The sequence below is a fragment of the Vulpes vulpes genome, chromosome 3, assembly GCF_048418805.1.
Source record: "Vulpes vulpes isolate BD-2025 chromosome 3, VulVul3, whole genome shotgun sequence".
NCBI classification, from domain to species: domain Eukaryota; kingdom Metazoa; phylum Chordata; class Mammalia; order Carnivora; family Canidae; genus Vulpes; species Vulpes vulpes.
In genome coordinates this window covers 56,275,798-56,302,599 of record NC_132782.1, presented here as the reverse complement: position 1 = coordinate 56,302,599, position 26,802 = coordinate 56,275,798, and the positions used below count along the sequence as shown (strand labels likewise).

Sequence of the window (26,802 nt, the reverse complement as noted above, 5' to 3'; positions counted from 1 at the left end):
TAAAGCATGGAAAAGAGCAGCCACAGGCATTGGTGCAGTACCCCAGGGATGCTGTGTAGTATGAGACTGATGAAGGTCTGCAGATCAAGTCTGGGGATCACAGCATTTAGGAGTAGTTTAGAATACTTTTTAGGTTCTGCAGTTGGGTGAGAAGATACAGAGGAAGGTGTCTCATTGGGTACTCCCATCAGAGCAATTCTTTCTGCTTCTTCTGGCCCCACTGCTTCTCCCCCTTTCCCTTGTCTGAGTAAGTCAGCCTCGACACTTCAGTGTCCGTAGCATTTCCTGAGCACGGCCTTGCTGGCCTCCCAAATGTGCTTTTTAACATTGTACGTTTCTTTGATGGGAAGCCCCACGAAGGCTGGGACCATACCCGTCTGGCTCATGGTTGTATCTCTGTAGGAGGTGGGAAACCTCACCCTCTCAAGCTCAGCCCTAATAATAATAATAATAATAATAATAATAACAATAACCATAACAGCAAATGGCACTAGCATTTCTTGAAGACCTACTATGTACCAGGTACTCCAAGCTTTTACATACTTCTCTCATTTAATGCTCAGAACTGTCCCATGAGGTTGGTGTTGCTGTTTTACAAGCGAAGAAACAGAATCAGAGGGCTGAAGTGACTTGCCCTAGGTCACAACACTCATGAGAGGTGGCGTCGGGTTTCTAACCCAAGTCCCACAGACTCTGAGGTGCTGCTTTCTCTCATTGTGCTCTACTTCCAGCTGGGAGCAGGAGGGGCATTACATCAGGGGTTCTGTGGGTAGCAGCAGAGACCTGGAAAGGGGTGACAAAATGCATTCCGAGAAGGAAAGAGCCGTTAGTCTGACCCAACAGCGGCAGCTCTGGGAAAGGAGAAAATGCCTCCCTTGTACTGCGCCAGCTGGAACCCTCAGGCGAATCAGGCACCATTTCTGGCTGGGCTGAGAAAGAAGCTCCAGATGATTGACCAGAGCCCGTACAGCTGCTGGGGACAGAAGACAAGCAGGGAGAAGGGCTGGGCATCCCAGTGACCGTTCGCCACCTGATGTGGGTACAAAGGACCCACACTGCCCAGAGACCACCGCCGGGCCTGGCAGAGGAAAGGAGAGCACCCAGTAGGTCTCGCTGGCCCCCGGTGGTCCTGAGTGAGCCTCTGTAGGGACCCTTTTACATCAGGTAATATGGGAGAGGGAAGAGAGGGAAGACTAGACTAAAAGGCATGGTTTTATTTTTATTTTTTTAAGTTTTTAAAAAAATTTATTCATGAGAGACACAGAGAGAGAGGCAGAGACACAGGTAGAGGGAGAAGCAGGCTCGCTGTGGAGAGCCCGATGCAGGACTCGATCCCGGGACTCTGGGATCACAAAGGCAGATACTCAACCGCTGAGCCACCCAGGCCTCCCAAGGCATAGTTTTAAAAAGCAAATGGGACCAACTTAATCCTCTGCTTGAACCTTAAAGCCCACCAGGGACTTCCTGTCTCCTTCACCTGTACTCCAAACTCCTTCACATGGCACCGTGGTTACTGCTGACAGTCACCAGTGACTCCTGGACTGTCCTGTCCCCCTAGCACATACTTTATGATCTCCTTCCCCCCTTCCCCAATATTAGATCTTCTTGACATCAATGCCCAGGCCCTGCCTCCAAACCAGTCTTTCTTCCCCCAAATCCTTCTTTTTAAAAACCTCCCCAGGTGATTCCACTGTGCGTCCAGGGCCATGAAGCCCTCCTGTCTGGTCTTTTCACCCTGTCATCCTCCCCTGGCCGACTCCTCTTATTCTCCAGGCCTCAGCCTGGCCTCTGCTCAGTGTCTGCCACCTTGGGAAGGTGGCTGTGACCCCCTGCTCCTGGGCACGGTGGGCTGGAGCCTGTCTCTGCCTGGGCCCCACAGGACACAGTGACTGTTTAATAAATGGGCTGAAATGTTCAATATCAAGGCAAAATCCATTTCCCAAAATTTCCCTTCATCCCCTGATATTCCCTTCTTCCTCATTAAACATGAAAGTCACAGCCTTTTCCATTTTTTTTTTAACTCTCCCCAGATGTCTATGGGTATTGGTCCTTAATTAGCACTTTTGGGTTCCTCTGGGTCCTCACTGTCCTCCTGAGCAGGGAGCTGGCTCTCTGTTTCTGCAAACATTAGAGTTTCCCCAAATAGCTCCTAGAAAACAAGGTACGGCCGCTCCACAAGAAAAGACAGTTTGCAAACAAGGGCTCCGTACAGGCAGGCTCAAAGGAATCGAAGCGTCCCCCTCTCTGGGAAACATTTAAAGCACCTCCACTTAGGATCACAGAGAGGTTTAGTCAATACTCATTCATTTCTTCCTCCACCCTTCCTCAAGGGAAGCCAGAACCGAGCTCTTGTCAGAGAGACTATGGAATAGCTTCAAGACAGTGGAGGGGATGATCCAGGTTGGATGGGAAGAGGATGAAGGTGAGAAGCTGCCAACAGGGCATTAATTGGCTTTGAAGCAGCTCGGAGCCTCGCCCTGGTCCAAACAACTTGAGGCAATTTCCAAAAGCAATTGTGGCGGAAGAGGCCTGTACCTTTCTCACCTCTCTCGTTCCAAGGGGCGGCTCGGAAGTGGGGGAAGGAGCCAGGAATCCACAGGGCATCCTTCTCCCGCCAACAGCCAGGGTCTGGAGGGAAGCCAGGCTGTGTGCCTCCTGGGGCTTGGGAATGTGCCTGAGCACAAGGAAGCGCAGCCCCCGGCTCCCTATCACGGAGAGGAGGTGCTGACAGCAAGTGCCCAGGCCCTGCCAGGGATCCAGGGAAGCCAATGCTACTGCCAAAGCACTGGGTGTGGACAACTAGTCTTTGTTGGATTTCTGGCTCCAGTTATTGTCCCTCTCTGATCTCAGTTTCCTCATCTGAAAATGAAGGTTTTGTTGGGCCGGGTATCAAAGGCCCCTTCTAGCCTCTGTCTTCCGGGGCTGGTGAGAAAGTGTGGGGAATAGAGGGGGAGGAAGGTGCAGAGTGACTCAGGGGAGAGATGGGAATAGAGCATGGGGTCTGAGGGATCTGGGGTGTCTGCATGTGGCAGCAGGTTCCAGCCCAGAGGTCCTGCCCATCAAGGAGCAGTGGGAAGACTCCTCTGCATGTTGAAGGAGGCATCAGTTAAGGAAACTGAGGTCCAAGGAACTGTAAAAGACATACAGGGGGCAGCCCGGGTGGCTCAGTGGTTTAGGGCCGCCTTCAGCCCAGGCCTGATCCTGGAGACCGGGGATCCAGTCCCACATCGGGCTCCCTGCGTGGAGCCTGTTTCTCCCTCTGCCTGTGTCTCTGCCTCTTTCTCTCTCTCTCTCTCTGTGTGTGTCTCTCATGAATGAATAAATACAATCTTTAAAAAATAAATAAAGATTAAAAAATAATAATAAAAGACATATAGGGGTGCCTGGGTAGCATAGTTGTTTAAGCATCTGACTCTTGGTTTCAGCTCAGTCATGAGCTCAGGGTTGTGAGACTGAGCCTGGCAAGAGGCCCTGTGCTTAGTACAGAGTCTGCTTGGGGTTCTCCCTCTCTGGCTTGTGCGTTCTCTCTCTCTCTCAAAATAAATAAATAGGGGTGCCTGGGTGGCTCAGTCGGTTAAGCATCTGCGTTTGGCTCAGGTCATGAACCTGGGGTCCTGGGATTGAGTCCTGCATCAGGCTTTCTGCTCACTGGGGAGCCTGCTTCTCCTTCTGCCTGCTGCTCCCCCTGCTTATGCTCTCTCTCTGTCAAATAAATCAATAAAATCTTTAATAAATAAATAAAAATAAATCTTAAAAAAAAAAAAGAATCACATAAAGTCACACCAGTTGCAAGAAGGGGACTTTTGTCCACTACAGGAATGACAGGTAAGTTTGACTTCCTGTGCCAACCCTGATAGATGGACAAGGGCTGTCTGCACCGTCATGCTAAGGAAAGAGTTCAGAATCAATGAGCAATGTCCGCCAAGGTCTTGGGAAGAAGAAGTGGCAGCATGAATACCATGTGTTGGCCATACTTATGGACTTGGTCAGTAAATTATTATTGAGAGGCCACTTCATGCAGGGCACTGGGCCTTACACCAGGGATTCATTGGTTAAATAAGGCAAGCCCCTGCTCTCAGGAAGCTTACATTCTAGAAGGGGAGACAGACAAGACACATGTAAACTATGTAAATACATATGACTAAATAGTATAATCTCAATTAGTGCTCAATAGTATAAGGAAATGAAACAGTGCAACAGGCTAGATAGTGATGGTGTGGAGGACGAGGGAGGAAATCAGAGTGGGCAGGGATGTGACATCTAAGCAGAGACCTAAATTCTGAGAGAAGGCAGCTCTGTAAGAACTGAGAAAAGAGCATCCAGGCAGAAGGAACAGCCAGTGCAAAGGCCCTGAGGTCATGCCTCCAAGGGACAGAGAGAGGCCAGAATTGAGGCTGTGTAGATGACAAAGGAGGGAGTCAGTGGAGGAGGTGGGAGTGATGAAGCTAGCTGTCTGCTTGATGTGCACATGTGGTATCTAACCAGCCTCCTAAACTTAGCCAGTCCAAAATGACACCCTCAGTCCTCATCCCCCAGTACCTCTCCGACCGAACTGTTCCTCAAGTCTTTACTCCTCTTCCTGCAAATGACCATCCCCGCTGCTGCTCAGACCACTGTGCTACAATCAGCCTGGTCATCACCGACTCTTGCCTGTGGTCTCCTTGCCCCCACCCTGGTCCTTGATCAGAGCCCAAAAAGCACTTATCAAATCAATCCCACCATCATTTATTATCCCCAAGCTCTGTTCTTCCAGTTTCGACTTTCTTGCAACAAGCCCCAACCCACAAACCCAGGGACACATATTTATTATCTTTTTTTTTTAAAGATATTATTTATTTCTTCATGAGAGACACACAGAGAGAGGCAGAGACACAGGCAGAGGGAAAAGCAGGCTCCCTGTGGGGAGGTTGATGCTGAGACTTGAGACTCAGGCCCTGAGCCAAAGGCAGACACTTAACCACTGAGTCACTCAGGTGTCCCTATTATCTTTTTAAAAGAGAATCTGAAGTTGCTCACAGCCACAGGGGGCATTAAGCCCCAACTCCATTCATAGTCATCCCTCTAGTTGTCCCCAAACTGATAGCATTTCCAGAGAGGTTCTGGGGACTGGGTATTAATTATCATAGGGACCATTTAATAGGCACCTGCTGGGCTCCTGGCCCTGTGGCCAGAGCATCACAGTATGCTTGCAAGGGAGGTGTGATCATCATCCCACCTTCATTCCGGCGGATGCTTGGACTCAGGAAGGTTCAGCTTCTCATCACTAGTATCCATCCCAGCTGGTGAATGACCATGCCAGAGTTTGTACCCAGGTCTCAGCAAGCTCTTGCTTCTACATTAAGCTTCCTTCTAGTTTCAAATGGGCAAAGGAAGATGCGCTCAGAGAGTGGAACCTTGACCTCAGTCTGGACATTTTCCCTTCATTCCAAATCAAAGGTCAGAGCCTGCTCCCTGGGTTTCTTGGCACCTCCTCAGCCTGGAAAGATAGGTTAGGACGCTCCGCCCACCTAGCCCCAAAGAGATGGAGGTGTCCCAGTTTTCCTTATCTGGCCTGGCTTTTGGTCCTCATCCCTCCACCTGCTCCCCTCTCACGTCTGTTCTGTTGCCAGGTGGTCACCTTCCTGCCCCAGGCTATTGCAGCCAGTACCTGGGTGCCCTTCAGCCTGTCGGCCTCTTGATCAAAAAGCATTCCCGTGGGAACCATGGTGCCAGCATCCGGTGAGGACGGGCCCTCTGTTACCTGTTAGCCCTGCTATCAGGCCCAAGAACAAAGGAGCTTGGTGCCTGCCGCTCAGCAGGCTGTGTTTGTCCAGGGCGAGGCCTCGCCTGGCACAGATGCTGAGCAAACAGGAGTGCCAGCCTCACAGATCCGCCTTGCAACGAGCAGGGCTTCGGCTGAGAGGTGTTGCTGCCAGGCCCCCTGCCAAGATACTACACTGCCCAATGCCAACCAGCACCCCAGGGCAGAGGAGACGGGAGGGCTAACAGTCTTCTCTGGGCCTCAAGCTTTCTAGCTCTACAATGGGAGAGTTGCTCAAGAAGAGCTTCAGATCCTTTCCGTGGTCTAGAGCCTTGAATAATGTTGTTAGGAGTCTCTAGTGCTTGAGAGCTGGTCTGGAGGCAAAAGTGCTTGGGAGGCTGAGGTGGGATCTGGGTCTCTGTCCCATGGCAGCCCTTCCCCCAGCCCTGTGTACCCACACCTACCTCTGTCTCTGGCTGGGAGGATAGGCCTCTTTCAGAGCTATGTCTTCAAGCACCAGATCCATGACTTCATTTCCTGTAATGGAGCTTCCACGACTGGAACTAAGGCACTTCATGATCAGAGGACTGAGTATGATCATCTCGTTTCTGAGGGCACCTAGAGTCTGATCTCTTACTTTCTGCTCACCAGAAATCTTAGGGTAGCTAGGGAAGGTCAGAGGTTCCATGGAGGGATGTTTTTCTCCAGCTAGGACAGTGAGAGGCTGCGTGGTGATAGTCATTCTCAGACTTCAGCATGTAACAGAAGCATCTGGAATGCTTACTTAAAATACAGGATCCTGGGGCCCATACCCCAGAGATTCTGAGTCCCAAGATCCAAGGTGGAATGGATGGTGCAGGATTCTAAGCACCTAGGTGATCCTAAGGTCTCTGATGAAGTGGGATGAGGGAGTTTAAAAGCTATATAGTCCTGGATTCAAATCCCACCCCTGTCACTTATTTGCACTATGACTTGGGCAAGTCACTAAGCCGTTCTAGATGTTAATTTTGTTTGTAAAATGAGTTTATAATAACATCTACCACTTAATAAACAAGACCTATTGTTTCAGAGTATTTGTTGCATGCTGTAAATATTTGTTGAGCAAATGGGGTAGATGTTCATTGCCAATCCAGAAACCCAGGGGTTCTCGATGGCTCCAACCACCACATATTTCTCAACCACTGTCACAAATCTCATGAATTCTACCTCGTAAAACATCTTAGACCTGCCCACTTTTCTTTATCCCCACAGCCTCCAACCTAGTCTAAACCATCACCTTCCCCTACCTGGCCACTGCACAGCTTCCTCTCCATCTCTCTATTTCTACCCTTGCCTGCCTCATTGCTACTTCGCAGAGCAGCCATGCTAATCCCATAAGGCAAAGCCTCTGCTTCATGCTCCAGCTCTCAGGAAGGCCTCATGAGCCTTAAAAACAATTCCTCTGGTCCCCTACAGCTCCTTTCAGCCTCTAACTCCCCGTACACTCAAGATATTCTGAACTTCAGATTCCTCAAGTGCTTATCAGCTTCTCCTGCCGCTGGGACCTCACACAAAGTGCCACTGCTGTGTTTGAAAAGGCCACCCCACCCCTACGCTGTCTCCAAACACACATCTTTCACCTACTACTCATCTTTCATATTTCAGCTGAAATATCATTTACTCAGGGCCAGACATAGCCATTCCCCTCATGTGTGCTCTAACAGCTCTGTCTTTCCTCCATAATAAGACCTGTTACACTCTGCTGTGACTTCACGCCTGCCTCCATCACTAAACTAGCTCCAAGGGACCACAAACCTCTAATTGCTGTAGCACCAGCAGTGAGAGAGTCGATGCTCAAAGAACGGCGGAACGAGTGAATGGACGAATAAAAGAGCAGAAGGCCCTGGTCGCAGGACGTGTCGCGGATGGGGGGTGGGCTCCCTCGGTAAACGCAGCGTAGGGTCTGGGGAAGTGCCTGGAGAAGCCAGCCACGTGGGGGCGTCCCCGGGCGCCTGCCGGCCACAGGGGGGCGCCCTCAGCTCGTTGTATGTGGCCGGCACCTCTTCGGACTCAGGTTCGGTTGCTGATGGCCAATGGGAGACAGGAGGCGGGGTTTCCTTCTGATGGACAGCAGCGCTCCGCCCAATCTAATTCATCTTTTTCCTGGCCCCGCCCACCCCCGGCTTCGGGGACCCCGAAGGTGGGCCCGACGGAGACGCCGCCAACTGAGCTCCAGCAGGGAGCTCCCGAGGCCGAACCCGCGCGCCCGGCGGCCGCTGAGTGGGCGGCCCGCGGCTGGGGGCGGGGCCACGGCGCTGACCGGCAGGAGGCCGGGCCCGCCCCTCTCGCTCAGAGCGGCAGCCCCGCGCCCGGCACAGCAGAAGTGAGTACGTGAGCGGCGCCGCAGGATCCCTGCTCGGACCCCGGACGGCGCGCGCACCCGGAGCCCCGGAGCCCCGGAGCCCAGCCGGGCCCGCGGCAGGCCGCCAGATAACTGTGCCCCCGAACCACCACCGCCTGCGCCCTGCCGCCCCGGCCCGCCTCCCGGAGTTCTCCGCTCCGAGCTCTCCAGCGCCCGGGATCCTCCTGGACCGGTCCGTCCAGATTCCCGCGGGTCCGACCTGCCTGCATCCCCGCAGCATCGCCGGGCTCGGGCCGCCGCCTCGGTCCCGGAGCCGCGCGCCTGGATCGCGCCCTCTGCTTGCCGGGATCTGCCGGGACCGTGGGCGAGCGTTCCTCGGAGCCCGCCGAGCGGACCCTCCCCCGGCCGCCCCCAGCCCCGCCGGCGCGGCCCGGCGCGGCCCGGCTCGGCTCCCGGAGCCCGCCCCGGCCATGGCCCGAGCCCGGCCGCCGCCGCCGCCGCCGCCGCCGCCGGGGCTCCTGCCGCTGCTCCCTCCGCTGCTCCTGCTGCCGCTGCTGCTGCCCGCCGGCTGCCGGGCGCTGGAAGGTGAGCGGCGTCGGGGGCGCGTTCGGGGCGCCCGAGCGTGGGCCGCGGAGCACCCGCGGTGCGCATCGGCTGCGGGCTGCGCGCCCGTCGGAGGAGGCTGCGGCCCCCGCGGAGGACGCCCCCGCCCCGCCCCGCGGGCTGTGGATCCCGGGCGGCCCCCCTCGGGCTGAGCGGCCCCCGAAAGTCCCGGCAGCGCGGCGAGCTCGTGGGGGAGAAGAGCCCCGCGCTCACCGCCGCGCGGCCCGGGGAGGCGAGCAAGTGTGGGCGACCCGGGGGGGGCGAGCGGGACCCCCGGGGGAGGGGCGGCGTTGGGCAGGCGCCCGTGGGAGTGCACCGCGAGAGGGGTGAGCGCGTGCGCCCCGCTTGTCAGGGGGCGGCTGCGGGGGCGGAGAGGCGGGGGCCTGTTATTGTTCGTGGTTTATGGGGCGCCGGTTACCCACGAGGTGCTGCGTGCCCGGCGGTGCGCACGGCTCTGCGGCTGTCGGCGCCCTCTGGCAGGACCTCCGAGCGCTCCGGTCTCCGTTGCACCCCCGAAGTTCTGGGGTTTGCCGCACTTGCCGGTGGGAAGAGGCTGAGTTTCTCATTAGGTCGTGTGACACCTACCCAGACGGTGCTGGGGGGGTCGCTGCAAATTCCAAGCGACTGTGCTTGGGGGAGCAGGATGCTGTGGGCCCTGGCCGGAGAGCTCACTCACAGGCCCCTTGACCCAGGCCTTGGGGGGGCACTGACACTGGTCACAAACAATAGACACACACATACACAGAGTTTCCAAAAAAATTGGAGCCATTAAATGAGAGAAGAAAAACGTTCCGTCATGTGGAGGGAAGCACCCACAGAAATGTGGGGGTAATTGGAATAGAGACAGCACTTTTTTGGCGGCTTTAACAACAGATCTAGTCACTTAGTACAGGAACAAAAATATGAATCCTGTGTAACTTGGTTGGTTTGTATGTTCACAACTGGTAAACTTAAAGGCTGGGAGGAAAGAAAAAGCACACAGTTCTGAAAGAAAGGCATCTTCTGGTGCTTTCCAGTTTTCTTTATGGGTACAGTGTTCCTGTGAACCCCCACCCCCTTTTATCTCTGAGCCCACCGGTGCTGACAGACCGATTCACACGGGTGGACACATGCAAATCCAAGCAGACACACTGAGGTCGCGCCCACATGCGTGTGATAGGATCTCAGGCGTGAGAAACCAGTGTGGGGCTTTGTTGTTGATTGCCTCAAGGGTGTGAGCCAGGGAGCCTGTTGGAGTTCCCAGGTCTGTGACTGTGTCTTAGCCCAGGAGAGGCGACACAGGCACACGCACTGATGGGGCTGTGTGTGCCAGGCGCAGGGCCCTTGTTGTCAGGTGTGGTGGATGCTGGGGCTGACAGTGGGGTGGAAGGGGTGAGGTTTCGGTCAGGTGAGTAAGGGCTACCTGAAGAGGCTCGTTCCTTCCTCCCATCCCCTTTTCCTCCCTTTCTTCTTCCTCTTGGCCCCTCGCAATCTGTTAGACCCTCAGAGCAGACCATCACTGGGAGCTGGCATCCAGGCCTCCGGGCCAAAGAGCTGAGGGGCTGAGTGGGAAGCAGAGAGCTGATGAGCAGGAGCAGCACAGAGAGGATGGCAGGGCCCCAACCTTGTCCCTCCTTCCCCCCTCAGCTGTATCCGGGGGCTATTCCCTGGCTGGGTGGGTGGGTGGTGGCCGGGCCAGGCCAGTGCGGGGTGCCCCTAGGAAGTAGCAGTGCCTTCCGAATGTGGCTTGTTCTGGTTCTTTTGCTTTTGCCATACCTCAGACCTTAGGGTTTTCAGTTTGTGTGTGGGAGAATGAAAGGAAAAATAGAGATGCTTTGGCGTGCAGACCCCTCCCCCCCCCCAGGTAGGCCTCCCCACTCTTTCCTCCCTCGCTGTGAGATGGGATAGAGATAGTACCCACTATCCTCCGGTTATAGTGAAGATTGAGTCCTTAATGCGTGCGGGGTGCTCAGCACACAGCCATTATTATTCGAGGATTAACTGCTATTATCGTTATCCTAGGGTCTGCTCTTTGGGGAGGGGCAGAAGTGAAATTGGGGTGTGCCTGCCCTGCTGGAGGGAGGTTAGAGGACTGGGTGATGGGGGGCGGGAAGGTTGGCCTGTAGAGAAAGTTGTCTCCTGACTTCCAGCTCATTTCAGCTCTGGGAGGGGTGGGATGGGATGGGATGAGAGCTAGGTGGGGGACAGTTGACTCAGTGTCTTGCCCACCCCCTAGCCCTGTCTGGAGCTCAAAGGCTGAGATGGGAAGAGTTGGTGGTCCTGCACTGTGGCCAGCGGGCAGGGCTACCTAGGACCCGCCCCACTGCCAAGCCTTACAGGCAGGGGACCCAGGCTCCTTGCTCCAGCCCTCCATTTGGCTTGGCCGGGATGTAGTTTGCCCTGGACCTAGGGGAGCCTTTTGGCTCTCTGCTTCTGGGGGCCATTACATTTAGGCCTGAGTTGTCGGTGCTGTTACCTCATGGATCCGCCTGATTGCTCTACCTCCCTACACTCTTGGGGTCCACCTGGACTGCATCCAAGGGTCTCATCAGTTTTCCATGAGGATGGAGCCAGGGTCCTTGCTTGTCCTCCTTGGTTGAAGAAACCGCCCCCCACTTCCTTTGCCCTCTGATTGCTTGCCCTCCACCCCCCGCCCCGCAAACATACACAGATCACCCTCAGATTTGCCCTCAGTCAGGGAGAAACAGGGCCACCTTGTTGCTCACTCTCCTTTCGGGTAGTGTTTCTCAGTCCCCTGAGCCAAGATCCCTTCTCCCCCTCAGGACCATGGACCGGAAGGTGAGCAGACCAGGAACAGGCGTGGGATGAGGAAGGATGTCTGGGCCACGGGGTTACTTACACCTCAGATAGGACGGGGAGGTCTGCCGAGAGCCCACCCTTTGGAGAAAAGAGAAAGAGCTGCCAGATGTAAGAGGAAGGGACAGGTCGGCACCCTCCCGGCCAAGCTGGGCTAAGCTGAGTGGCCACCGCAGCGCACCTGGCACCTGGCAGGCAAGGTGAAGAGGCGGTGTGTGAGTCCGTCTCCCCCTCAGGGGCGGCAGCAGTGGCCCCTGAGGAGGTGTTAGCTGACAGGGGACACCAGGCCTGGGATTTCTGTGGCTGGCTCACTTATAGAGTTGCCTCTGGTGCACACACACCCCCCTCTCGCCCCCACCCCGTCCCTGTTTGTCATGAGCTGGCACCTCAGAGCTGCCACTGAAGGGCAGTGGCAGGTATTTGGGGGAACCAGTTTGCACGTCACTGCCTTCCCTGTAGCCAGAACTGCTGCCACTGCGGCCGCCGTCTCTGTGGCCTCAGCGGCAGGGAGCTAAAGCCTAAGCCGCCGTGGGCAAGGCCTCCGCCACCCGGCCTTACACTAATTAAACAGCATGAAGAGGCTGAATCACCAGGCCTGCATAGTTTGAAAATTGTAGCCCTGCCTGTTGTGCTGAGTCAAACTGGTTTGTCGGGATTGGGCAGCTGGGGGGGTTGTGGGTAGGGAGGGAGACTGGGTACAGCTGGGCACCTGATGGGGTGGGAGAGGCCCCCCTGCCCCCCCCCAGGGCCACCCTGACCCCAGATCTATTGCCTTCTGCCCCCAGACCCCCAGGCAGGCCCACTGTGGCTGGGGTCCCAGGGAAGGGCTCAGAGGGCTCACAGAAGGGCTAGCTGTCCATCCGTCCTGGCTGGCTGCTAAGGCCAGACCTAGGGTGGGGGCATGGATGAACACGGAGGCATCTGGGCTCCTTGCTCTGTGCTTTCTCCTCCCTTCTCCCTCTCAGGTTTATTTAATTATAAATCTCCATGATCTGAGGGGAAGAATGGAAAACAAAATGTGTTCTCTGTTTTGAGATGCTCTCCTCTCCATCCCCGATTCGAGGGCCAAGGGGCCATGGGTGGAGAAAGGGAGAGGTGAGTTAGGCTCTTCCAGGTCCCATAGCAGGAGCCTCCCCCCCATCCCCTTCCTCCTCTGGCCGACCACCCTGAGTGTGCGGCCTGGCATATGCATGGACACACGCTGACACACGGGATAGGGGCAAGGTGGGAGAAGATGGGACAGATCCCTTGGGTTGGTTGGCCCCCGAGGTGGGGGCCCCATCAAGGAGGAGGGGGACCAACTCAGGGCTGGCCTGGGCTTCCCTCCCTCTCTTTGCAGGCAGGGCTATGCGCCTTCATGTCTGGATGCTACCCCTCTATCCACCTGCCCCGCCTGCCCCTGCAATCTCCACTGGCTCAGCCCAGGAGCCTGACCTTCCCCACCCCCTTAAAGTCCCTAATCTGGAACTTGGGCTTCTTGCTTTTGTCTCGGGAGGTTTTGGATTTCCTGGGACTCACTGACACAGAGCAGTGTGCCCTGTGTGACTTGGGACATGAGGTGCTGTGGGGTCTGGCAGCTTCATAAAGCTGTGTGTACCTGGCCCTTCACCAGGGCTGGTGGCAGGCTCCCAGCTGGTGCCTCTGCACCAGGGCTGCCCAACGAGGCCCTCAGATGCAGGCTGGGTACCCATGATATTCTCTTGCCGGGTGCCCGACTTACATGTGGAAGTCTTGCCCAAAGCTCTTCGTAATGCCACCTCTCTCCAAGGCCTCAGTGCTGGGGACAGTGCCATTGTTCTGGCAGGGAAGTGGCCTGCTGCTTGGGCAGGGACTGCACCTGGAGAGGCCACACCCGGCCACACCTAGAATCATCTTCATGCCCCTACCCCACCCCCAGCCTCGTGACCAGTGACAGTGCCCGTCTAGGCCAGGGCCACAGGAAGCAGGTCTGGGGCTTGCTCCTTCCTTGTACCTCTGGCCAGGACTGGCCCAGTACCTCTGCTTTCTTACCAGACACTGCCTTCTCCTAGCCTCCCTCCATCCCACCTGAAGACTCAGAAAGAACATGCTTGCAATATGTGTGTGTGCGCGTTGCGTATGCATGGAGGATGCACCTCTGAGGCTTTATGCAAACTGTAGATATTGATATTAATACTGCATCTGCATGCTCCTGTGGTGTGTTTGAGTGTAAATGGGCATCGGCGTGTGGCTGATGCCAGTTGTGTGTGACTGTGTAAGAGCACATCATTGAGTCTGTATAGAGAAACTGGTGTTTATGTTTGCACCTGACTACGCTCAAGACTGTGACTGGTGGCTGGCAATTGTGTGCAGTCGGGTGTGTAAGGAGACTGTACTGATGGGTGTGCGTGCCCTCCATGTATGCATATGTCTCTGGAAATATGCACACATGAAGACTGTAAGAGTGAATGTTTGCCTAAGGCAAGCCAAATCTGTGCATAGGAAGGAGTCACTGTATATGAATGTCTAAGGAACACTCATCTGTTTGTACCATATGCATCTGTGTCTGAAAAAGGCTATGGCTGAGTATGAAGCCGTGTGTGTGTGTGTGTGTGTGTGTGTGTGTGTTTGCGGGCGGCTGTGGCTTTGTGTGTTTTTTGTCCACCATATGTGTTGACTTGTCATTCTTTGGCCCCAGTGGCAGAGAATGAGCCCAGCCACCGCGAACTGGGGAAGGCTTGTGCCTGTGTGTATTTGTGCGCAGGCAAGAGCTGCACAGCTGCTGCCACGTGGCTGTTCTCTGGGGCCCTTTGGAAACCTGAAAGGGGTGCTGGTTCACTTCTGAGCATTGAAGCCCTGGTCCCAGAGAGCCCCCTGGCCTGCTGTCCACTTCCCTGCTCGCTTTTGAGGGGCTGGTGGGGTTTCCGGCCTGACTCTAGGGCCTGTCTCAGAGAGCGGCTGTCTGCCTCCAGCAGTGGGGGGGGGGGGGGGGGCAGAGGAGGATGGGGGTGCGATTGGCAGCTGGGGAGTTTGGAGATTGCTTACTTGGTCCTCTTTCGTCCTTGTCCCCTGTACGTCATATCCTTTACCCCAGCATGTGTACACGCTTGCACGCATACAGGGCGCACACATAGCAGAGAAAAGGTGGGATCTGTTGGGTTGGGTCGCTGTGGCACAGACAGACGTATTCTGGGACCCCCTCCAGGCCCTTCCTAAGGCTGGGACACGGGCACCCCAGGGTCTCCCTCTTGCTGAAGGGAGCAGACCCCTCCCCTTCCCCAGAGAGCAAGCCCCCTCCCCACCAGGGTGACCGGAGCCCCTCCTCGGGCACACATGACTCGAAATCCAAGTCCTCTCCTCATTAATGGGAAAAATGTGCCGAGATTGAGCGATGGCCAAGGCTGAGCGATGGCCAAGGGCTGATCCCCGCCCCCTCCCTCTCCCGCTCCCCAGAAATTAAACAGAAATGAAGAGCCTCCCTCCCCACTGCCTCCCCCTTCCCCTCCCCCTCCCCACCGTCCCCTCCCTCCCCTCGGTCCTCCCAGAGCCAGCACAGGGCTTGTTTTAAACTGTGGAGGAATCTGGCTGGAGGGGGGAGGGGGCTGAATATTTGGGTTTAAACAGTTCCAGATGGGTTTGGCACAGGCTGAGCAGAAGGAAGTGAGGGAGAGGGAGGAGGGAGGCAGCTCGAGGGAGCGGTGGGAGCCCCTGCCTGCTGGGGGGCGGGCAGCGGGCAGACAAGCAGGCGGACTGGCTGGCGTGGGGGCGAGGGGGTGCGCTGGGCTCCGCTGGCTCCGCTGGCTCCGGGGACAGGAATACTCTGGGCTGCTGGCTGGGGAAGAGGCTGCTTGGAAGCCTCCCTCCCTGTCTCTCTTTGGTCCTCCTTGTCTGTCCACCTCATCGTCTTTTGCAGTCCTCAGCGGGCCACCCCGCTGTCTGGTCCGCGCCAGCCGGCTCTGCGCATCCTTCCAGCGCTGGGCCGCCCACCATCCGCCTCAGCGAGGCCCCTGCTCCACCGCCTCTCTCCCCGCCTGTCTCTGGGCCCCTGTTTCTGTCCACCTCTCCTTGCCTCCTGTACCCCCGTCCCAAATGTCTGTATCTGTCTGTCTGCCAGAGGGGCCTGTCAGGCTGGCAGCAATGAGGCTGGGACAGCTCACCCCGCAGCTAGGTCCTCCAGGGACCAGCCACCTCTGATGGAAGCCCTACTCCCCCTTTGCCTCACATGAGAGTCTGGGGCCACAGCTGCCTTATCCACCATCCTCAACTCGGACCCAGACTGCAGGAAGCCAGTGAAGGCCATAAGCCTGGAACCCATGGGGTCTGGGTCTTTCTCCTCCTAGGCAGGGGGCAGGGGGCAGAACTGTCTCCCGGGCTGTAAGAAAGGAGTTGGCATCTCTCTCCTCTCAGAGAGCAAAATTGCCCAGCCAGAACCCAGAGCCTGATTCCTAGAGCAGTGAGTTTATGTCACAAACATTAATAGACCCCTCCTATGGCTGAGCAAGGGCAAACTGAAAGCTTAGGGGCACCTGGGTGGCTCAGTCGGTTAGGTGTCCGCCTTTGGCTCAGGTCATGATCCCAGGGTCCTGAGATCGAGCCCATGTGGTTAAACCTGCACTGGCATTGCTCCTGCATCAGGCTTTCTGCTCATTGGGGAGCCTGCTTCTCCCTCTCTTCCCTACTCGTGCTCTCTCTCTCAAATAAATAAAATATTTAAGAAAGAAAGAAAGAAAGAAAGAAAGAAAGAAAGAAAGAAGAAAGAAAGAAAGAAAGAAAGAAAGAAAGAAAGAAAGAAAAAGAAAAAAGAAAAGAAAAGGAAAGAAACAAAACTGGAGCTTGGAACAGGATCAGTGCTGTGACAAAGCCCTTGACCCTGGATGTACAGAGGAAGGCATCTAACTTGATTTGATGGTTCAGGGAAGGCTTCCTGGAGGAGGTGACAGCTGGATTGGGACTTAAAGGATACACAGGAGCTTTCTAGGTTTTCTCCGTTCCTCCTTCTCTTCTTCCCCTTCATAGTGAGTGCTCTGAGTTAATGGGTGGAGTCAGCTACCTTTCAACCCTTCACCCAAAGTCCTAGCAGTTTTACCTTAGGCCATATATTTATTTTATCTGGGCCTCAGTTTTCTCATCTGTAGAAGGGGAACACTAACAGCGCCTTTATCCCACGATTATAGGAAGAACTGAACTAGCTCGCAAGGAGCTGGTCTGGGTCTTGGTGGCCCCTCAGCCCACCCTGAAAGAGCATTTGTGCCCCATTCTCCAGGGGTGGTTGAGTGGGAGGCTGGCTGGGAGCAGGTTCTGCCCTGTAACTGCCCTCCCATTCCCCCCAGGCATGTGTGGTGCTGGGCCTTTGTGTTGAGAATGGAGTCAGGGGAGGCCTGGGCAGCAGGGTCTGAAGCATACTGCCCTTTGTTCCAGGATAAAGGGCCTGCTACCCCTTTGTGTGGAGATTAGCAGAGCCTGTAGGTGTGTGAACTGGCCCTGGCTCTTGCCTCTATAACCCAGGCAAGGGGTCAGTAGTAGACATCCACCTCCAACTGGCCTATGACCTGACAGTCTGATGACCTGACAACCTGACATCCTGACGTCTTTGGGGCTGTGACATTTCTGGGGGTGGCTGCAAGGTCTTCTCCAGGGCAAGATAGCTGAGAGCTTCAAGGACTTGGGGGTGGGGTGGGATGGGGTAGTGCCTGGTGGGAATCATTCTCTGGTGTCCTGACCTTTCCTGGACAGCCTCTTTCTCCCCATCCTGAGCATGGCCTCTGACCTTTGTTCTTCTGTTGCTTCCCAGAAACCCTCATGGACACAAAATGGGTGACGTCTGAGTTGGCATGGACATCTCATCCAGAAAGTGGGGTAAGCCTTTCCCACCATCTCCCCTGAGTGTTGGTTGGTCAAGTAGGCTGCTTCCTCCTTCAGCATCCATTCTGCTCATGTCACCAGGGCTGGAGAAGGGCTGCCTCTGCCCCCTGCCTATCACTGTCCCCTCCTGTGCCATTCACATCCTTGGCACCTGTCCCCTTCCTTCTTTGCCTATGGGTGTTTCTCACCCTTTCAGCCTTCAGCCTGTCCTCCTCCCCATACACACCATCTTTGCCCCATCTTCCCTCTGCCTATCCCTCAGCCTACCTTTGGCCTGTCACGGTCCCTTTCCTGCCTGACAGCTCTTTACATGTCTTCTGCAACCATCTCCCTCCTTCCTGGGTCTCTGGGTAGGGCACTGGCTTGGGGACCAGGAAACTTTGGCTCCAGATCTCTGACTTGCTGTGTGACTTTTAGTGAGGCAGTTTTCTGGGCTTCCTGTAGTTCTGACACTTCCAAAATATCCTAATTAATCTTCCTAGTTGGCCTTCACAACTACACTGAGCTCTGAAACACTGGGGTGGGATGGCGCTAAAGGCCCTCATTCACCAGGCCTGACTGTGTGACCTTGGGCAAGTCTCTACCTTTGAGCGTCTTGGCTTCCTCTTCTATAGAGTGAGGACAACAGATGTATCTTCTCATGGAGTCGTAGTGAAGGTTAAATGTGGTAGCGATAGGCAGTATTTATTGAATGTTTGCTCTGTATGGGTCATTGTTACAGGCCCATTATATATATTAAACCGATTTGATTCCCTACCACCTCATTTATATCCAATCAGCTCCATTTTACAGGCAATGAAATCGAGGCCTAAAAATAACAAACGTTATAGCTAACAGTCCCATAGTAATTCGCAAACACTCTAAGCTTGTCATTCATTTAAAGTCATTTATTCCCTATACATCTTTATTCTTGCCATGTTACAGATGGGGAAACAGTGGTACAGGGAGGTTAAGTGACATAAGCCATAGTCACACAGCAGGAACTGGGATTTGAACCCATGTAGTCTGCATGCTCAGCCACGACACCACAGAAGCATCTCTGTGAAGTAAATACAGATCTGGGCATGGGGTAAAGCACCTGGCAAATGTTGGTGCTCATTCAGTCTTTTTCACTGCACAGTGGGAAGAGGTGAGTGGCTACGATGAGGCCATGAACCCCATCCGCACGTACCAGGTGTGTAACGTGCGAGAGTCAAGCCAGAACAACTGGCTTCGCACGGGGTTCATCTGGAGGCGAGAGGTTCAGCGCGTCTATGTGGAGCTCAAGTTTACCGTGCGTGACTGCAACAGCATCCCCAACATCCCTGGCTCCTGTAAAGAGACTTTCAACCTCTTCTACTATGAGGCTGACAGTGATGTGGCTTCAGCCTCCTCCCCCTTCTGGATGGAGAACCCCTATGTGAAGGTGGACACCATCGCGCCCGATGAGAGCTTCTCAAGGCTTGATGCTGGCCGTGTCAACACCAAGGTGCGAAGCTTTGGGCCACTTTCCAAGGCCGGTTTCTACTTGGCCTTCCAGGACCAGGGTGCCTGCATGTCACTCATCTCTGTGCGTGCCTTCTACAAGAAGTGTGCATCTACCACCGCGGGCTTCGCCCTCTTTCCTGAGACCCTCACGGGGGCTGAGCCCACCTCTCTGGTCATTGCCCCTGGCACCTGCATTGCTAATGCTGTGGAGGTGTCAGTGCCACTCAAGCTCTACTGCAATGGCGATGGGGAATGGATGGTGCCTGTAGGAGCCTGCACCTGTGCCACCGGCCATGAGCCAGCTGCCAAGGAATCCCAGTGCCGCCGTGAGTGGGGACTGGCCTGGTGGGAGGAGGGGAGGACTTGGGCCAAAGCCACCTACTGCCTCTCACCTGCCAGTCAAGGAGGTCTGGCGTCAGGCCTGAGGCAGAGGGAGGAAAGGGAAAAAGAGTATCAAGTGCATAGAATATGGTGTAAGGAGGGAGAGGAGAGAAAATGAGGAGACACACCAGAATAATAAGGGAAAACAAAGAAACTAAAGGGACAGGAAGAGAAACATGGAGAATCCTTGGTAAGGAGATGCCTGGTCAGAGAGTCAGACAGTCAGCAGAGATGCCTGCTTTGTTTGGTCCCGAGTGGATACTTCATCCTGGAAGCACTAGATGGGCCCCAGAACTGTGGGGTTAGGACCCAGTCCCTCAAGTCTGAGTCCTCACTCTGTTACTCAGCACCTTTGGGACCTTGGGCAAGTTACTTAACTCTTTGAACCTCAGATTCCTCATATGCAAGATGGGAACAATGGTGGTGGTCCCTTATGGACTCGTGGTGGGCTTAAGTGAGTCAATGCATGTGAAGCTCTTGGAGCAGTGCCTGGGACATGGCAACACAAGTACCACCTAAGTGTCAGCCATGACTCTCTTAGAATCCTGGGATGTGTGGGGCCAGGGATTCTCTTGTCCTCCTTTCATACAGGAGGAGGTTAGGAGGTTTGTCCATGGTGGCTTGCCAAGACGCCTGTGACCTTAAGATGTACTAGACTTCCAGCCATAAAACCCATTCATGAAAGGTTCTCATTTGAGCCTCATCACAGTCTTGTAAGGTAGATTCCCGTTATCTCCCCTATTTTGCCAGTAAGGAAACTGAGTCTCCCAATGTGTCACAGCTAGGAATGTGGGAGCTGGGGCTATAGCCTTGTCCAGTGCTCTACTATGTGCAGGGCAAGATGCCGAGGGCCTTGCCTTCTTGCCCTTATGCCCTGACACCTGCAGCCTGTAACTCTAAGGGGTGGGGCTGGTTCTTAACACAGCCCTAGGTGTGAGGGGGCTGGCTGCCCAACCTGGCTGGCAGCCCCCCCCCCCCACCTCCGTTCTGGGTGTTGTCATGGCAGGGTGAACAGTGCCTTGCCCGGCCCCTCTCCACTTCTCTATGGGAACCTGCCCCAGACTTCCTCTTCATAAGTGGAGAAAGGGGGTGGGGGTGATGAGCCTGACAGCCTGAAGAGGGGCTAACACTCTGCAGGTCCCTGGCAGGAAATGCATGCTGGTTCCCATAGCAACCAGCCTGGCCTGGCCTCTGCCCCCTCCCCCCACTGGCTCCAAAGAGCTTGGGGTGGAATATCACCTTCATGAGGGGAGATTAAACCCCAGAGAAGAGCATAGCCCCAACTCTGGGCATTCCCCATGCTGGATGGCCTCCCCGAAGCAGTCAGACATGGATAGAGTGACCATATGCTTTAATGGGTCTGGGGCAGTCCTGGCTTATGCTTGTTATGACATGGTTATTATTAGCAGCCCCTTTCACTCTCAGAACATTCCAGTTGGAATAATAAGTTATATGACTGTCATAGATATGTGTAATCCCCCAACCCGGGCCCAAGGGCCCAAGTCTGAATGGCAAGAGAGGAAACTGAGGAGAAGGGATGTTTGGGCACCCAGCCTGGGGTGCCTTTTGTGGATGCTTTGAGGGCTCTGAACTCCTGGTGACCCCAGCCTTCCTGCTTGCTGTCTTTCTCTCATCTGCTCAGCCTTCTTCAGCCCCCACCTCTGCCCAAGGGCAGAAAGGAGCTGCTGCCCTGCTCCTGGTGGGTGGTAGGTGGGGAGAGAGGCTGGTTGTGGGGGCAAGGGCCCCCCTCTGGCTGTTCCGAGGGGGCCGCGAGGGTCCTAGGACTGATTTTCCTCAAATTTCAGGGAGGGGCAGGGGCATCCTGGCAGAGTAGAGGGTGCTGCCAGCCTGCCAGTGGTCTCTTCCCCACCCCTCCTCTTCCTTCTCTCTTCCCTGCCTCGACAAGCCCAGGCTGCCCAGGTGATGGGGCTGACGTCTTCGCCCGTGAGGCCCCGGGGTAGGGGTGGGGGGCCGGGGCGGGGAGGAATCTGCTGACGTGGGGTTTCCACGGGGCAAAAGGGCCTTTTGTAGCTGCATGGAGTGAGGCAATCCTAGCATAGCCCCCACAGTCTAGGAGGTGGAGGGGCCAAGACCTGTGCTGGGGGAGGGCCAGATTCTCACAGATCTGAAGAGCATGTCCATCCTCTTCTTCCCCGCAGCCTGTCCCCCTGGGAGTTATAAGGCAAAGCAGGGAGAGGGGCCCTGCCTCCCCTGCCCCTCCAACAGCCGCACCACCTCGCCGGCTGCCGGCATCTGCACCTGCCACAGTAACTTCTACCGTGCAGATTCAGATTCTGCAGACAGTGCCTGTACCAGTAAGTGAACTCACGGCCTCACCCTGTGCCACTCCAGGCCTTCCGTCTGGGGGCCTAAACAATCGCTATAAATACCCATTTTCCAGATAGGGAAACCAAGGCCCGAGGATGTTCGACGTTGTGTGCAATATGGCACAGCTGAGAAGTGACTGGCCCTGGGGCAGAATCCAGGTCAGCTGGCTCAGCCTTGCCACCAGCATTGAATAAGCACTGACTAGCTCCTAGCCAGGCATCAGAAGCCGCTGGGACATCTAGTTCCTCGCTCCTTCCACTGTGTAGAACTGCTGTTCTCCTGATCCAGCCGTAACCGTAGAGGGGGCCTCAAGTCCTTAGGCCAGCCCAGTGCCCTGCTTTCTCCCTGCACTGGCCTTTGATGCCAGGCGTTGTGCCAGGCGCCAGGGATGTGGAAGAGAATAAGATACAGTCACTGTCCTAAAGGAACTTGCAACCTGGTGGGAGAAACAGATGTGAAAACAGATAATGACCATATAATGTGCTAAGTGCTGGGCTGGAAGGATGCCCAGGAATTGTGTTATGGGAGTGCAGAGGACAGGAAGGAGAAGAATCAAGGAAGGCTTCCAAGAGGGGGTGACATCTCAGGTTGAGCCTTGAAGGCTAAATAGAGTCTTCCCAGTGAAGAAGGGGAGGAAAGACATTCTGCTTATTAAAGCCAAGACAAAAGCAAGGAAGCAGCTTGCAGTCCTCAGGAGCTGTGGTTGGAAGGGTGGTGCTAGGGCCCCGCTCACTGCTCTCTCCCTCCACCTTTCCTCCAGCGGTGCCATCTCCTCCCCGGGGCGTGATCTCCAACGTGAACGAGACCTCGCTAATCCTCGAGTGGAGCGAGCCCCGGGACCTGGGTGGCCGGGACGACCTCCTGTACAATGTTATCTGCAAGAAGTGCCATGGGGGCCCTGGGGCCGGGGGCACCTCAGCCTGCTCTCGCTGTGACGACAACGTGGAGTTTGTGCCTCGGCAGCTGGGCCTGACGGAGCGCCGGGTGCACATCAGCCATCTGCTGGCCCACACACGCTACACCTTTGAGGTGCAGGCGGTCAATGGTGTCTCGGGCAAGAGCCCTCTGCCCCCCCGCTACGCAGCTGTGAACATCACCACCAACCAGGCTGGTGAGGAGGGGACATGCGAGGGTAGGGCCTGGGTCATTTTCTCCCACTCAGAGCTGAGGTGGCCTGGGGCCTGCCTGGGGACCACCAGGGGAGGGATGCCAGGGCCCGCCGAGCCCATCGTGAGGCCCTGCCCCCATTCTTCCCTCAGCTCCATCTGAAGTGCCTACACTGCATCTGCACAGCAGCTCGGGCAGCAGCCTCACCCTGTCCTGGGCACCCCCAGAGCGGCCCAATGGAGTCATCCTGGACTATGAGATGAAGTACTTTGAGAAGGTCAGAGCCTTGAGGGGCAGGAGGAGGAGGAGGCCTTGGGGTGAGAAGATGACCCCCCAGATGGTGGCAGGGGCCCTGGGGAGCACGGTCTTGGGTACTGAGACGGCCGCAGGTGGGCCCCGGGGGCAGTAGGGGCTGGTGGGCCTCAGGGCCACTGAGGTGCCTTGTTTCTCCTGGTGTTGCAGAGCGAGGGCATTGCCTCCACGGTGACCAGCCAGAAGAACTCGGTGCAGCTGGACGGGCTGCGGCCTGATGCCCGCTATGTGGTCCAGGTCCGTGCCCGCACCGTAGCTGGCTATGGGCAGTACAGCCGTCCAGCTGAGTTTGAGACCACAAGCGAGAGAGGTGTGTATGGCACTGCACCTGCTCCCACACACCCATATTTCCCCATCCCATCCCCCCACTTACCCAGTCCCCTCCCCGTCTCCAGGCTCTGGTGCCCAGCAGCTCCAGGAGCAGCTTCCCCTCATTGTGGGCTCTGCCACAGCTGGGCTTGTCTTCGTGGTGGCTGTGGTGGTCATCGCTGTCGTCTGCCTCAGGTACTCTCAGGCCTGGCTTGCTCCCCAGGGCTGGCGAGAGCTGCCCCGGAGTACCCAAGAGTGCACATGCCGCAGACGCCCCTGATGGGTGCAGGCACTCCTTGCTGGCAAGGCCCTCTCTAGACCACGCACATGTCCTCACTCTGTCCCCTGCCCGTCCCCTGGCAGGTCCCCTCAGGGACCGAGTCCACTGAGCCCCTTGCCCAGAGACCCAGGACCTGCCGTTCCTGCTACCAGGCACTGCACACCCTGCCCCTCCTGTGAGCCCAAGGGTCCCCTGGACAGAGGGAGCTGTTGGGCTTGTCTCAGGCCTCGCCTCCACCCTGCCCCCTCCAGGAAGCAGCGGCATGGCTCTGATTCGGAATACACAGAGAAGCTGCAGCAGTACAGTGAGTTTGTCTCTTCATCCTGATCCTGTTCCCCCCAGAGTTCCCCCGGTCCCTGCAGGGCTTGGAGAGACCCTTTTCCCTGCCTGGGATTTCACCCCGTGTACTGCTATCCCGCATAGCCCCTCCTGCTTCCATTTCCTGAGCCCCTGCCTCACTCCTGCTAGAACCAGAGGTGAATGAGAAGTGACCCCTTTCCTCCGAGGCAGCTAATCCTAGGAGAAAGACAAGATACATATGCGTGGGGGGATAAAAGAGAGAAAAAGGTAGCGTGTTAAGCTGGGTGTTCCTGTTACAAAGGGCAGCGAGAGTGCAGAAAAGAGGAGGGCTTCCTGGAGGAGGTGGCCTTGGGCTGAGCTGAGCCAGGTGGGTTGAACAGGGTTTAGAGAGGAGGTGGAGGAGAGCATTCCTTGGCTAGAGGAGCCTCTGGAAGGTGGTGGGTGGGTGGGGAGAGTGCCCGACTGTGGGGGCAGTGAGAAGACGGATTTGACAGCTGCCAGGGAGTAAGGCTGGGTAGCTGTGGCCAGTCCTTGGAGGGTCGTGAAAGGCAGGCAGAGGAGTTTGGACTTGACTCCACCATAGGTAATCCGAAAGGCCCTCAAGCTGGGGAGTAATACAATGTGAGTATTGTTTTAGGGAGTCAGGTATGCAGGAGAGATTGGTGGGAAAAGTCCAGAGGCAGAGAGCCCAGCTGGGAGACTATTGCAATAGTCTGAGTGTTAAAGGCCTGGACCAGGGCAGGGGCAGCCGGAATGAGGGGAGGGACTTATCTGAGAGAGGTTTTTGACCTGATGAGAGATGAGGGAGAAAGAAGAAGAAGGATCCTAGGTGTCTAGCCTTTATGGTCACTGGTTTCCATGGAGGGAATGAGGTGCAGAGGGTGGGGAAGGGGCGAGTTGGGGCTCCCACAGAGAGGAACGGGGAGCAGACTTAGCAGGGAGGCTGGGAAGTGTGCTTCCATCAGGGATGAGAGTGAGGGGCAGCACCCTGGGCCTGAGGGCACAGCCTGAGGAGTTCCCTCCCTCTCCCCCACCCCAGACCGAAGATCTGGTCCCTCTCATGCCCGCCTTTTCTTTCTCTAGTTGCTCCTGGAATGAAGGTGTATATTGACCCTTTTACCTACGAAGACCCTAATGAGGCTGTGCGGGAGTTTGCCAAGGAGATCGATGTGTCCTGTGTCAAGATCGAGGAGGTGATTGGAGCTGGTGAGTTCCCTGAGGCACAGTGGGGAGGAGAGGCCAGGTGTGACCCCAGGGAGGGGCCAGCACCCCCTGGGTACAGAGCCAATCCCAGAACCACCTGCTGCTACCTGTGCCCTCTACCCTGCAGGGGAATTTGGGGAAGTGTGCCGGGGTCGGCTGAAACAGCCAGGCCGCAGAGAGGTGTTTGTGGCCATCAAGACGCTGAAGGTGGGCTACACAGAGAGGCAGCGACGGGACTTCCTAAGTGAGGCCTCCATCATGGGTCAGTTTGACCACCCCAACATAATCCGACTAGAGGGCGTGGTCACTAAAAGTCGGCCGGTCATGATTCTCACCGAGTTCATGGAGAACTGTGCCCTGGACTCCTTCCTCCGGGTAAGAGCCAGCCCCTAGCCCCTCTCCCTTCCCTGCCCCAGAGAGCTGCAGATGGGCAAACCACCCCCTCCCACAAGGTTAGACAGGCCCCCTCCTCCTCAAGTCTACAGATATTTACTGAGGTGGCAGGGTGCAGGGAAACAGCCAGGCCCTCAGAGCCAGGAGGACCAAGGTTCCTGTCCCGACTCTGCCCTCTGCTGCCTGTGTGACATCAGGCTGTACTTAATGAGAGTGGTAAGAGCTATTTGGATCCTCACCAGGGTTCATTGGGATTTTGTGTACAGACACCTGCCACACAATGGGCCCCTTATTTTCAGGGCACTCTGCACACAGTCACAGGGATAGGTGAAGCATGGTCTCCAAGGACTTAGAGAGGGTGGGTGGGGGCCCAGGGAGCAGACACGAGGGTGTCGGGCAGCTCTGGGCCAGCAGGGAGGTGATGGGCCCACCTGAGCCTGCTTGTTGCCTCCAGCTCAACGATGGACAGTTCACAGTCATCCAGCTGGTGGGCATGTTGCGGGGCATTGCTGCGGGCATGAAATACCTGTCTGAGATGAACTATGTGCACCGAGACCTGGCTGCCCGCAACATCCTTGTCAACAGCAACCTGGTCTGCAAAGTGTCAGACTTCGGCCTCTCCCGCTTCCTGGAGGATGATCCCTCTGATCCTACTTACACCAGCTCCCTGGTACAGGAAGCAGCTGGGAGGGGGCCCGGGGGCGGGGCCAACCAGGCCGGGGCTTGGGGCTGGGGACCAGCCCCGAGTCATAGGGTGAAGGGCCTGTGCCCCCCCCACCAGGGCGGGAAGATCCCCATCCGCTGGACTGCCCCAGAGGCCATAGCCTATCGGAAGTTCACCTCTGCAAGTGATGTCTGGAGCTATGGAATCGTCATGTGGGAGGTCATGAGCTATGGAGAGCGACCCTACTGGGACATGAGCAACCAGGATGTGAGTGGAGCTGGCCAGAGTGCTCAGGTGGATGGGAGTCAGCTGGGGAGCCAAGTGGTGGCTCACTCCAGGTTTCCCTGTTCTCTCTTCAGGTCATCAATGCCGTAGAGCAGGATTACCGGCTGCCCCCACCCATGGACTGCCCCACAGCACTGCATCAGCTCATGCTGGACTGCTGGGTGCGGGACCGGAACCTCAGGCCCAAATTCTCCCAGATTGTCAACACCCTGGACAAGCTCATCCGTAATGCTGCCAGCCTCAAGGTCATTGCCAGTGCCCAGTCTGGGTCAGTATCTCAGCCTCTGTTCCCACTCTGCTTCTGAAGACTTATTTATTTGAGAGGGAGTAGGGGGAGAATGTGTATGAGAGGGGGCGGGGCAGAGGGAGAGGGGGAGAGACAATCCCAAGCAGACTTCCTGCTGATCGTGGAGCTAGACATAGGGCTTGACCTCACCACCCTGAGATCATGACCTGAGCCAAAATCAAGAATT

The 26,802-nt window shown here is 56.1% G+C and overlaps 1 protein-coding gene across 1 annotated transcript; it reads left to right on the top strand.

Moving 5' to 3' along the window:
* Positions 1 to 8,068: 8,068 nt before the first annotated feature.
* On the top strand, positions 8,069 to 26,651 carry EPHB3 (EPH receptor B3). Its single transcript, XM_072752538.1, has 14 exons — positions 8,069 to 8,666; positions 17,230 to 17,294; positions 18,421 to 19,093; positions 21,308 to 21,463; positions 22,237 to 22,587; positions 22,736 to 22,860; positions 23,046 to 23,205; positions 23,291 to 23,399; positions 23,736 to 23,788; positions 24,868 to 24,990; positions 25,115 to 25,362; positions 25,835 to 26,050; positions 26,162 to 26,311; positions 26,404 to 26,651. Exons 1-14 carry the CDS (start codon positions 8,552 to 8,554, stop codon positions 26,632 to 26,634), a joined length of 2,775 nt encoding a protein of 924 aa, XP_072608639.1. The 5' UTR covers positions 8,069 to 8,551; the 3' UTR covers positions 26,635 to 26,651.
* The last annotated feature ends 151 nt before the right edge of the window (positions 26,652 to 26,802 follow it).

Coding starts and splice junctions, on each gene's coding strand:
- EPHB3 (XM_072752538.1), top strand. CDS start 8,552: ATGGCCCGAGCCCGGCCGCCGCCGCCGCCGCCGCCGCCGCCGGGGCTC. Junction 21,464..22,236: donor TGCAGACAGTGCCTGTACCA/GTAAGTGAACTC, acceptor CCTTTCCTCCAG/CGGTGCCATCTCCTCCCCGG. Junction 26,312..26,403: donor GGGACATGAGCAACCAGGAT/GTGAGTGGAGCT, acceptor TTCTCTCTTCAG/GTCATCAATGCCGTAGAGCA.